Below are 12,454 nucleotides of genomic sequence, written 5' to 3'. Positions count from 1 at the left end.
GCACTTTGGTACAGAAAGGATTTTGTCCAATCTCTTGCTTGCTTCGGATAATACTAAAAGGCACATAAAGTTGGTGGCTCAACCCCTCTGGGCTGGGGTGGGGCAGCAGGTGGACAGGCGGGTGGGTCTGGGACAGATGGGCAGAGCATGGGTGTGGGCTCAAGGTCTTGTCGACAGAGGTAGTTGGTCCTGGGTGGATGCTGGGGTGACTGAGGGCACCCTGAGTGCTCAGGCTGGATAGATGCTGCTGTGGTGGCCTTCGTCTGCCCAGTCCACCAGCTCACTGCTCTGGAACCACAGCTGGATCTCCCTCTGGGCCCCCTCCACGGAGTCGCTGGCGTGGATGACATTCCTGTGCCAGGTGGCAGAGGTAGGACACAGGCTTCAGTGTGCACCTTGGGGGTCCTAGGGACAGTCTGCTGCGTGCACCTTGGGGATCCCAGGGACAGTCTGCTGATCCCCTACTGTCGAGGGGAGCAAGCGGGGTGATTGTACAGAGGTGAAAGGAAGAACAGGGGAGCTGCAAAACTGGATTCCAGCCTGATCTCAGCTTCTTACCCACAACCTCATCTGTCCTGTGCTAACCCCCGGGGTGTCTGGCGATAAAGTGAGGTGATAGACAACGATGGCAGAGCACATATAAAACACACAGGGAATGCTTTATCTTCTCCTGTGTGCATGAAAGGGTTTTTAAAAAAACTGCACTAGCAAACGTTAGGTGTGATGTGCCATCAGTAAAAGTCTCCTCTGGCTTTACTTTCCCCTGAGCAAGAAGCCCAGGTCTGGTGGATCTGCCTTAGCAGCAAGCCGCCACCCCAAGCCCCTAGTGAGCTGGCCCTCAGCTCCAAGTGGCCGAGTGTGTTAGGGCCCCCATACCTGCTGATGTGGATGCTGAAGTCTCCCCGGATGGTGCCAGGGGCAGCCTCAGCCGAGTTGGTGTGTCCTATCATAGCCCTCGAGGTGCAGACCACATTGGGGCCTTCCCAGACCTGCAGCACAGAGATAAAGGAGGTGGGGAGAGGTGGGTATCACCAAGGGCTCAGTCCAGGACCCTCCACCCCTCCCACCACCCCTGCCCCGCTGTACCATGGCCACCACCGGGCCGGAGCTCATGTAGCTGATGAGGGCTGGGTAGAAGGGCTTCCTCTGCAGGTCGTGGTAGTGCTCGGCAAGGATGCTCTCTGGTGCCTGGTGCATTGGGGGAAGGAGGTGAGAGGAGGCCCTGGAGAGGGAGCCCCACCAGGCACTGGGACAGTGACATGGTGTACTGATCACAGGGCCCTTTGCAGACGACACCTACATGGGGCAGCACTCCAGCCACAAAAGCACAAGGCAGACACCTCCCCACCCCTCCCCTTCTACTGCCAACACCAGGATGTCTTCCTGATGCAGGGCTGAGATGTGAGAAGCCCCCCATCCCAGTCCCCTCAGGGACACCCACAGGCCAAGAGCCCTGGTACCTGCAGCATCTTCATCCCCACCAGCTTGAAGCCCCTCCTCTCAAAGCGCTGGATCACATCCCCAACAAGCCTCCGCTGCACCCCGTCTGGCTTCACCGCAACCAGGGTCCGCTCCAGGGTCCAGGAGGGTCCTCCTTTAGAAGAGGGGGGTTCGGGGCTGCCGAGGCCTCACCCTTTCATGTCTCCCGGACCTGGGTTCCCCTGCCAGGACCCAGGGGTCACCTGGACTTCAGAGTGTCTGCCTCAGGCAGAGCAGCTCTGGAGGGGAGAAGTGTGGTATCCACAGCCAGGACTGTCTAGCATGGTGCTACCCCTTGGGACAAGCAGCACAGGGGGTCCCTGGGGACTTCAGCCTGTCAGAGGGGCCATGGGCCCTCCCAGGCAGTGGCAGAAGCTGCCCATGATAGAGCTGATGTCCCCTGAAAAGGCATCTATCTTAGACAGCCTGGAGGCCTAGGGAGGCACAGTCCAGCTCAGAGGCCACCCGGAGGCCCAAAGATGCCACACTGGAAAGAAAGTACAAGTCTTGGCCTGATTTTCACTCTTGTCCTTTGTGGCGCTAGCACAATGTCTGAACCCCCAACCTGCCACATCAGGAAGGAACTACCACCCATCTTCTGGGTCTCAGGTGAAGGAATGGCAGGGGACCAGGGAGACAGAAGGGCACTTTCCCCACCGGCTGGGCCACAGACAGCGGGACAAAGGGACCTGGGGATTGAGGAGAAAGGTGGAGGGGTTCCTGTCTGCAGGTGGGGAGAGTTGAGAGGGCTCCTCCCCTCACACCTTCGTTGGCCAGGCTGCTGTGGGGTTCCAGGGTGGGATGCTTCCAGACCTAAAGTCAACACTGCCACAGTCTTCCCCCTCCTGGGGAGACACTGCCCGGAAGACCCCCCAGCATAGTCACCCTCCTACAGCCCCAGGCCACTTCCAGAGTTATGCTGACCCTCAGCATTGGGTCCAGGGTCAAGTGTACTTTTGAGAGGAGCCCAGACCCTGGATGTCCAGCTAATTCCTGCAAAGAGGGAGGAGAAAACTGGAGGAGAGATGAGACATAGGGTCCAGGAGGGCCAGTGTCCCTGGAGGCATCTGCAGCTGCCTTCCCATCCCCAGGAGGAAAATAAACCAAAGTTGTGCAGGGCCTGGAGAGCAGACAGTGGGTTCCCACCACATCCCTTCAATGAACCGTGCTGGAGGAAGTCCCCCCATCCTTATTTCGTCCCCCAAGCCCAGTGCCTGGGGGCCCTGCTGCCAGCTGGCTTGTGCCTCAGCCGGTGGCAGTTCACTCTTGCCAGCATTTGGAACGCCAGGACATCTGCTGCTCAGGAAGAGCCTGAGGGTCAGCAGCTAGGGCAGAGGTCCCTGTGGATACCAGCGGGCAGGGATAGGCCAGAGGGAAAAACGCCCCAGGACGGCAGTGTTCATCTGATGAGAATGACCCCTCTCAGGAGCCCCGAGTCCGCCGCAAAGTGTGGCCACCAGGCTTCTGGCTTCCTCCTGCCCTGGAACCCTGGGGACCCCCTGCCCTGAGCACGGTGAGGAGGTGAGCGGGGGCGTGGGGGGCTGGGTGGGAGTGAGCGGTGGGGGGGGGGCTGCGTGCACGGCCCCAGCCCGGCGAGAACCCGACGGTCGCGCAGCTCCAGCCGGCCAGTCCCGAGGCCTCAAGCCCCCTGCGCCAGGGCCCGCACGTGCGCCAGCAGAGGCCTGCGGCGCCTCAGCCCGCCCCACCTCGCGCATGGCCGCCGGGTGGGCGGACTCACCAGAGCTGGAGCGCGCAAGCAGGCTGGCGACCGGGGCCCGCGTGCGGCACATCAGCCCCCGCAGCGCCGCGCGCCCGGAGAGACCGCGCATGACTCCCTGCCCGCGAGTGCTGTCTGAGGGCGCAAGAGAGAGGCCCGGGGATGGAGGGGGAGGGGCAAAGGGAAGAGGGAGGGAGGAGGGTGGAGGGAGAAAAGGAACCTGGGGAAGGGTTGGAGGGACAGAGGGAAGCGGGAGGAGGGAAGGGGAGGGAGGTGGAGGGGCAGAGGGAGAAAAGGAACCCGGGGAACGGGCAGCGGGAGAAAGGTAGGAGGGAGGGAGGGGAAGGGGGAGAGGAGGAGGGGTGGAGGGAGGGAGAGCGGCGCAAGGCCCCCATGGCCTCTACCCTCGCGGCCCCACACCGACCCTGATTCACTCAGGCGGCCTAAGGAAGTATTTAATGTCAATTTCTGTTAAAATCAGAAGAAAAAAACAACAATGATGATGAACACAGCATGGATTGTATTCGTCTTTATACGAACACAGTCCTTAAGTATCAGTTTGAGTTCATGCAAGTCCTCCTGCGCCTGTCTTGGGCTGCACCCCGCCCTAGCAGGAGGACCTGCTTCTGGGGGGCGGGGGGTGTCCTCCCACCTGAGTCTCCCTCGGAAATTACACCCTGCATCAGGGGAGGGTGGACCTGGATGGTCAGGCAAGGTCAGGCAGGACATCTCTGCATTTGGATGGGGAAAATCCCACCTTTATTCTCAAGTGGACATGTAACTGCATTCCTCTAACTGAAGGAATTTAGCTTCCACTGAAACCCTTACGGTGCCTGTGACTTTATCGCAAGCAGAAATCACAGATATTCTCATTTACTATATTGTTCCAGTTGAGAAGATGGCGCAGTACTGTTTGAAATATGAGCTCAACTGCAAGATCTTATGTAATGAGTTTTCGTTTTCTTTTTGTTTTAATTTTATTTATTTATTTTTGGCTGTGTTGGGTCTTCGTTGCTGAGCGCGGGCTTTCTCTAGATGCGATGAGCGGGGGCTACTCTTCGTTGGGGTGCACAGGCTTATGAATGTGTTGGCTTCTCTTGTTGCGGAGCCCAGGCTCTAGGCGCGCGGGTTTCAGTAGTTGTGGAGCACGGGCTAAGTTGCTCCGTGGCATGTGGGATCTTCCCGATCAGGGCTCAAACCCATGCCCCCTGCATTGGCAGGCGGATTCTTTTCTTTTCTTTTTTTTAATTTATTTTATTTTTGGCTGCGTTGAATGTTGCTACACGCGGGCTTTCTCTAGTTGCGGGGAGTGGGGGCTCGTCTTCATTACAATGTGCGGGCTTCTCATTGAGGTGACTTCTCTTGTTGCAGAGCCTGGGCGGGCTCTAGGCGCGCGAGCTTCAATAGTTGTAGCACACAGGCTTCAGTAGTTGTGGCTCACAGGCTCTAGAGTGCAGGCTCACTAGTTGTGGCGCACGGGCTTTGTTTCTCCGTGGCATGTAGAATCCTCCCAGACCAGGGCTCGAACCCATGTCCCCTGCATTGGCAGGTGGATTCTTAACCACTGTGCCACCAGGGAAGCCCTGTAATGAGTTTTTCAAAAAGCATATATACTTCTTTACACTGTTGTGGATGGTATTGTTTTCTTAATTTCATTTTCAGTTGTTCATTACAAGCATATAAAAATACAATTGAGTTTTGTATATGGATCTTGTATCCGGAGACTTTGGTGAACTCATTTATTAATTCTAATAGTTTTTTAGTGGATTCCTCAGGATTTTGTACATACTAGGTTATGTCATACAGGAATAGAGATAGTTTGACTTTTTCCTTCCCAATCTGGATGTCTTTTTTTTTTTCATTTTATTAATCAATTGCTTGGCTAGAATCTTCAGTACAATGTTAAATACAAGTGACCTTCTTTTTCCACTGTCTTAAGACGGGAGATTAGATTATTGTTTTGAAATATTTTTTTCTTTCTTAGTATAGACATTTACAGCTATAAATTTCCCTCTAAACACTGCACTAACCATATTCCATAAGTTTTGATGTGTCTTCATTTTCTTTCATCTCAAAGTATTTTCTGATTTCCCTTTTGATTTCGTATACTCTAAAAACTACAAATCATTGTTGAAAGAAATTACAGAAAATCTAAATAAATGACAAAACATCCCACATTCATGGATTGGAAGACTTAACATGTTAATATGTCAATGCTCCTCAAACTGATCTACAGATTCAACTCAATCCCTGTCAAAATCCTGACTTCTTTGTAAAAATTGGTAAGTTGATTCTCAAATTCAGTGGGTTTGCAAGAGACCCGGAATAACCAGAAACTCCTGAAAAAGAACAAAGCAGGAGAACTCACACTTCCTGATTTCAAACTTATCACAAAACAATAAAAATCAAGTCAGTGTGGTACCAGCACAAGGATAGACATATAGACCAATGGAATAGAATTGAGAGTCCAGAAATAAAACCATACCTCTGTAGTCAACTGATTTTGGTGAGGAAGCCAAGACCATTCAATGAGAGACAGAATAGTCTTTTCAACAAATGGTGTTGCAGTAGCCAAGACATGGAAACAACCTAAATGTCCATCAACAGATAAATAAGTAAAGAAGATGTGATACACATATACAATGGAATATAACTCAGCCATAAAAAAGAATGAAATAAAAAAAAAGAATGAAATAATGCCATTTACAGCAACATGGATGGACCTAGTGATTATCATATTAAGTGAAGTAAGTCAGAAAGAGAAAGACAAATACCATATGATATCACTTATATGTGGGATCTAAAATATGACACAAATTAACTTATCTACGGGACTTCTCTGGTAGTCCTGTGGTTAGGACTCTGTGCTCCCAATTCAGGGGGCTCAGGTTCGATCCCTGGTCAGGGAATCAGATCCCGCATGCCACAACTAAGACCCAGTGCAGCCAAATAAATAATTTTTTTTAAAAAAAAGACATGCACCACAATGTTCATTGCAGCACTATTTACAATAGCCAGGACATGGAACCAACCTAAATGTCCAGTGACAGATGAATGAAGAAGACGTGGCACATATGTACAATGGAATATTACTCAGCCATAAAAAGGAATGAAACAGTTATTTGTAGTGAGGTGGATGGACCTAGAGCCTGTCATACAGAGTAAAGTAAGTCAGAAAGAGAAAAACAAGTACCATATGCTAAGGCATATATATGGAATCTAAAAAAAAAAAAAAAAAAAGGTACTGATGAACCTAGTTGCAGGGCAGGAATAAAGAGGTAGACATGGAGAATGGACTTGATGACGTGAGGTGGGAGGGCGAAGCTGGGGCGAAGTGAGAGTAGCATTGGCGTATATACACTACCAAATGTGAAACAGTTGGCTGGTGGGAAGCAGCAGCATAGCACAGGGAGACTGGCTTGGTGCTTTGTGATGACCTAGAGGGGTGGGATAGGGAGGGTGGGAGGGAGGCTCAAGAGGGAGAGGATGTGGGCACATGTGTATGCATATGGCTGATTTGCTTTGTTGTGCAACAGAAACTAATACGGTATTGTCAAGCAATTATACTCCAATAAAAATGTATTTAAAAAAGTATCATTTAAAAAAATTAACTTATCTATGAAACAGAAGCAGACTCACTGAACAGACTTGTGGTTGCCAAGGGGGAGGAGGGTGGAGAAGGGATGGATTGGAAGTTTGGGATTAGCACATGCAAACTATTATGTATGCAATGCATAAACAACAAGATCTTATTGCATAGCACAGGAAACTATATTCAATATCCTGTGATAAACCATAATGGAAAAGAATATGAGAAAGAATATATAACTGAATCACTTTTTTTTTTACATCTTTATTGGAGTATAATTGCTTTACAATAGAACTGAATCACTTTGATTCAGCACTGAAAAGATGCTCAACATCATTAGTCATCAGGGAAATGCAAATCAAAACCCTGAGAGACAACTTTATACCCGCTATCATGGCTAGAACCAAAAGGTCAGATAATAACCTGTGTTGGTGAGGATGTGGAAAAATTGGAACCCTCCTACATTACTGATGGAAATGTAAAATAATGCAGCCACTTTGGGAAATAGTCTGGCAATTTCTCAAATGATTAAAAATCGCATCATATGACTCAGAAATTCTACTTCTAGGTATATACCCAAAAGAAATGAAAGTACATGTCCACAAAAACTGGTACACAAATTTTCACAGCAGCATTATTTATAGTAGCCAAAGGGTGGAAATAACCCAAGTGTCCATCAGTTGATGAATAGATAAACAAAATGTGGTCAGTCCATGCAGTGGAATAGTATTCGGCCATAAAAGGAAGGAAATACTGACACATGCTGTAACCTGAATGAACTTTTTTTTCCCCTAACCACTCGACCGCAAGGGAATTCCCTTGAAGGAACCTTGGAAACATTATGCTGAGTGAAAGAATTCAGTCACAAAAGGCCACATATTGTATGATTCCATTCATGTGAAAGTACAGAATAGGGAAGTATACAGAGACAGAAAGTAGTATTAGTGGTTGCTTAGGGCTGGGGGTGGGGAGTGGTGGGGGAATGGGAAGGTGATAGCTAAACGGTATGGAGCTTCTTTTTTCTTAATATTTATTTTATTTTATTTTGGGCTGCTTCAGGTCTTAGTTGCGGCACACAGGATGTTCTTTGCGGCATGCGGGCCCTCTAGTTGAGGCATGAGGGCTTAGTTGCCCTGCAGCATGTGGGATCTTAGTTCCTCGACCAGGGATTGAACCCGCATCCCCTGCATTGGAAGGTGGATTCTTAACCACTGGACCACCAGGGAAGTCCCTGGAGCTTCTTTTTAGGAGATGAAAATGTTCTAAAATTGACTGTGGTGATGGTTACACATATGTGTGAGTACACCAAAAATCATTGAATTGTAAATTTTATTTAATTTAATTAATTTATTTATTTTTTGCGGTACGTGGGCCTCTCACTGTTGTGGCCTCTCCCGTTACGGAGCACAGGCTCCGGACGCACAGGCCCAGTGGCCATGGCTCACGGGCCCAGCAGCTCCGCGGCATGTGGGATCCTCCCGGACTGGAGCACGAACCCGTGTCCCCTGCATCGGCAGGCAGACTCTCAACCACTGCGCCACCAGGGAAGCCCCTGAATTGTAAATTTTAAATGAGTGAGTGGTTTAGTATGGAATTATTTCTCAACAAAGCTGTTTTTTCAAAGATGAAAAAGCAAAAAATAAGAAAAAAAAACAAAAAAAAGACCAAAAAAATGAAAAAGCATTTATTATTATGTCACATATTTTAAATGTCTTGAGACATCTTGGCTGTTTCATCAAACCACTTCCAACCCTGCACAGGTCAGGCCCTACACTGCTCTGGGACTCTGAGGCTGCTGTAGCCCAGCCCCAGACTGATCCCTGTTCCCAGAGACAGTGCAGCACTTGGCTCACGGTACTGCTCTGTGCAAGGTGGCCACTTCCTGTTGGGAGGTGAGCCTGCTTCCCCACCCCCTTTGCATCTGGGCTGGCCCTGTGGCTGGTTGTGTCTGCACAAACGCTGGGTAACATTCTCATCTGGGCCTTAGAGATCTACACTTCTGCCTTTGCCGTTTGGGATGCACGGGCTTGGACTTTCCTTTCCGTGTAAAGAAGCCTAAGGCAGCCACAGAGAAAGAGAAAGAAAGAGCCCCCAGCCCCCAGCCATCCCTACCAAAGCACCAGAAGTGTGGGTAGTCATCTTGAGAGTTCCAGCCCCAGCTTATGCCTCAGGGAGCAGAAGAGCCACCAGCTGAACCCTGCCCAACTCCCTAACTCAGCAAAGAATCAGCAGAAAGTATCCTGGCTGTTGTGTGAAGCCGTTCAGATTTGGGGTAATTTGTTGAGATGCCTCCCACTCAACCCAGCCTGGCTCAACTGAGCTCATCTGAGATGTGGAATCCCTCGGCTTCTCTGTGGCCAAGCCAGGGCTCAAGTAGAAGAGTGGCCCTAGGTCCACTGCTCCTCCGACCACAGTTCCCTGCATCCTCTTCTGTCCAGGATCTGTGCAGCTTCTGTGTGAAGACTTCAGGCTCACAGGTGGCTGGCTGAGTGAGTTAGGAGACCTGAGTTTCGACCCTGGTCCTTCTTCTAAGGCTACACCTTTACCCGCCCTGAGCCCCCGTCCCCTCTTCTGTAAAGTGCTGCTGACGGTGCCTCAGGGAATAGGGTTCTGGCACATGGGCTGCTTCTTGCTCTGTCCTGTCTCGTCCTGTCCCCTCTGGTCCCTGTTCCTGTCCCTCTCCTGCACCCTGACGCCCTCCTCAGGCTTCCAGACCCACTGCCACTGTGTGGGATTGCTGGGGGATTTACCTCCCCCAGAGGCAGAGATGTGCACCCTGCATCTCCCTGGCCCCCATATCGCAACAGTTCTGGGGTGCCTTCAGAGGTTCCCGAGAGATCAGGCCAGAGTTCCATGACCTGGGCCTCCTTCTCTTCCCTTTCCAGACCCACTTCCTACTCCCCCTGAGTGTTCTCTGGGACCACGTCCTAAAACATCGTTCTCACATTTTCACACAGGTCCACATCAGGGTCCACCTCCAGGAAACCCAGCCTCAGAAAGGAAGATACCAGAAGGAAGCACTTTATGACCGCATTTGATACAGCAGAGCACAAACACGAGGCTGTTCATTTCTCCTCCGATGCTGACTCTCCTCCCGCGTCCGGCACTAAACGTGGAAGCACTTTATCAATACATTTGCTCGGTATTTATTTCTCCGTGACCGCATTCCTCCCTTCTAGACTCTCCTCTCGCATCTTTTGAGGAGTAGATCTCATAGCCCTCAGATCATTTTCAGTTGTTACAGGTCCAGTTTCACGTGGGTTAAAACCCCCGCCATGTATCCACCTGAAGAGTCCCTTCTCTCCTTCCCCCAAGCCAGCCAGGTTTGGTCCAAGTGAGGCTGGTCTGCAACAGCGTCCTTTCTCTCAGTCTCTGTCCTCATCTGGTGCATGACTTTCTTGTCTCCAAGTTGTTGACATTCAGCTTCCTCCTGGCAAGGCAGCCCTAGTTCCTTCTGAGACTTAGGACGACAGACATCCTGTCTCGGACCCTGCACCCCTGAGCCCTTCAGATAGAGCCAGGGCCCAAGGCCAGTGGTCAGCTGTCCTCACCTTGACCCACAGACCCCAATCAATGTTCCAACAGGATTGTTTTGTGGTCTCGAACTACAATACGAAAATGCAAGGTGCCTGACTACCCAGACTCTCTGAAGAAGATGAGGGTGAGAGGGCTTGTTCTGCAAGCTATCAGTCCTTGTTACATAGCTGTAATAATTCCGACCATGTGTTGGCCCAGGTATTGACAAGTAGACCAAGGGAACAGGATAGAGAACCCAGAAACAGACTCATACATGTACGAGCACCAAATATATGACTGAGGAGCTGCTGCAGATCAGTGGGAAATGCAGACTTTTCAATAAACATTGCTGGGTCAATCAGGTATCCATATGGAAAGAGAGAGAGACCTAATCCTACATACACAGAAATAAATTTCAGGTAGGTTAAAGGCCTAAATATGAAAGGCAGATCTATAAAGCTTTCAGAAGGTAAGAAACTATAAGCAGGACCTTCTAAGGGGAAGAATTTCTTCAGGCACAAAAGGCACTAATCATAAAGAAAATGATTGACAAATTCAACTACATTAAAATGAAGAACTTCATAAAAAACACCATGAAGATATTAAAATGGCCCAGATCTAAAACACTGACAATACCGAATGCTAGCAAGAATGTAAAGCAACAGGAACACTAGTTCATCACTGGTGGAAATGCAAAATGGAAGTTACTTTGGAATATATTTTGGTGGTTTCTTACAGAACTAAACATACTCTTACCATGTGCTGTAGCAATCATTATACTTTGTATTTACTCAAATGAGTTGAAAATGTATGTCCCCCAAAAAGTGCACATGGATGTTTATAGCAGGTTTATTCATAATTGCTTTATTCATAAATTGCCAAAACTTGGAAACAACCAAGATGTTCTTCAGTAGGTGAATGGATAAATAAACTGTGGTGTATCCAGACAGTGGAATATAGTTCAACAATAAAAAGAAATACAGGGGACTTCCCTGGTGGCCCGGTGGTTAAGAATCCGCCTGCCAACGTAGGGGACACGGGTTCAAGCCCTGATCCGGGAGTATCCCACATGCCACGGAGCAACTAAGCCCATGCGCCACAACTACTGAACCTGCACTCTAGAGCCCACGAGCCACAGCTACTGAGCCCGCGTGCCACAACTACTGAAGCCCACGCGCCTAGAGCCCATGCTCTGCAACAAGAGAAGATATCGCATTGAGAAGCCTGTGCACCACAATGAACAGTAGCCCCCGCTCAACGCAACTAGAGAAAGCCTGTGCGCAGCAACGAAGACCCAACACAGCCAAAAATAAATAAATTAAAAAAATAAAAATATTAAAAGAAAAAGAAGAAAGTGTGGGGAGTAGATGAAACAAAGCTGTCAAAATGTTGATGATTGTTGAACTGGGGTGATAGGTATGTGAGGGCTTGAGTGTATGATTTGATTTCAGTGTATGTTTGAAAATTTCTATAATAAAAGGTAAAAAACAAAACAGGTCTTTAAAAAAAAGAAAAGAAAAAAGAAATGTGCCATCAAGCCCTAAAAGGATATGGAGTAAACTTAAATGCGTATCACTTAGTGAGAGAAGCCAGTTTGGAAAGGCTATATACTGTATGATTCTGACTATATAACATGCTGGAAAAGGCAAAACTCTGGAGACAGTAAAAAGATCAATGATTGCCGGGGGTTGGGCACTGGAAGGGATGAACAGGCAGAGCACAGAGGATATTTAGGGCAGTGAAACTACCCTGTATGGTACTATAATGATAGATACATGTCATTATATATTTGTCCAAACCCATAGAATGTACAATACCAAGAGTGAACCTTGATGTAAGCTACGGACTGTGGATGATTAGGATGTAGGTTCTTCAGCTGTAACAAATGACCGCCCTGGTGGGGGATGGTGATAGTGGGGGAGGCTGTGCATGTTTGGGGGCAGAGGGTATATGGGAACTCTGCACTTTCTGCTTAATTTTGCTATGAATCTAAAACTCTTAAAAATAAAATATATTAAATACACACACACAGACCATGAAGAAAGAAAAAGACAAGTCACAGAACAGGAAAGAATATTTCCACCACTTAAAACCTGTGCACGTCTAGTGCTCTATGACCAGAAATCAGTGAGTAAAAGACCAATGGCCCAACA

General features: G+C 48.9%; 1 protein-coding gene and 1 long non-coding RNA gene across 3 annotated transcripts; one reads left to right on the top strand and one right to left on the bottom strand.

The window, feature by feature from the left end:
* Positions 1-71: 71 nt before the first annotated feature.
* NME4 (NME/NM23 nucleoside diphosphate kinase 4) lies at positions 72-3,466 on the bottom strand. 2 transcript variants are annotated; one of them, XM_060125209.1, is made up of 5 exons: positions 3,218-3,466; positions 1,461-1,594; positions 1,087-1,188; positions 877-989; positions 72-464 (listed from the first exon to the last, which is right to left on the bottom strand). In XM_060125209.1, exons 1-5 carry the CDS (start codon positions 3,306-3,308, stop codon positions 281-283), a joined length of 624 nt encoding a protein of 207 aa, XP_059981192.1. In that variant the 5' UTR covers positions 3,309-3,466; the 3' UTR covers positions 72-280. The 2 variants fall into 2 exon arrangements, with proteins under 2 accessions (XP_059981192.1, XP_059981193.1); XM_060125210.1 differs by having other exon boundaries at positions 72-352; positions 3,218-3,456.
* Positions 950-9,917, top strand: LOC132506497 (uncharacterized). Its single transcript, XR_009535860.1, has 2 exons — positions 950-3,000; positions 9,743-9,917. It is a non-coding gene; the product is annotated as an uncharacterized LOC132506497 (long non-coding RNA).
* The last annotated feature ends 2,537 nt before the right edge of the window (positions 9,918-12,454 follow it).

Source organism: Lagenorhynchus albirostris, chromosome 15, assembly GCF_949774975.1.
Source record: "Lagenorhynchus albirostris chromosome 15, mLagAlb1.1, whole genome shotgun sequence".
In the NCBI taxonomy this organism is placed as follows: Eukaryota; Metazoa; Chordata; class Mammalia; order Artiodactyla; family Delphinidae; genus Lagenorhynchus; species Lagenorhynchus albirostris.
This window is presented reverse-complemented; position numbering and strand designations above follow the sequence as displayed.

What these genes read in the sequence shown, in the direction of transcription:
- NME4 (XM_060125209.1), bottom strand. Translation starts at nt 3,308, where the DNA reads ATGCGCGGTCTCTCCGGGCGCGCGGCGCTGCGGGGGCTGATGTGCCGC. An exon ending in GCTTGCGCGCTCCAGCTCTG is followed by an intron (nt 1,595 to 3,217) that starts GTGAGTCCGCCC and finishes CCTCTTCTAAAG; the next exon opens with GAGGACCCTCCTGGACCCTG. An exon ending in TGGGGATGAAGATGCTGCAG is followed by an intron (nt 1,189 to 1,460) that starts GTACCAGGGCTC and finishes CCAATGCACCAG; the next exon opens with GCACCAGAGAGCATCCTTGC.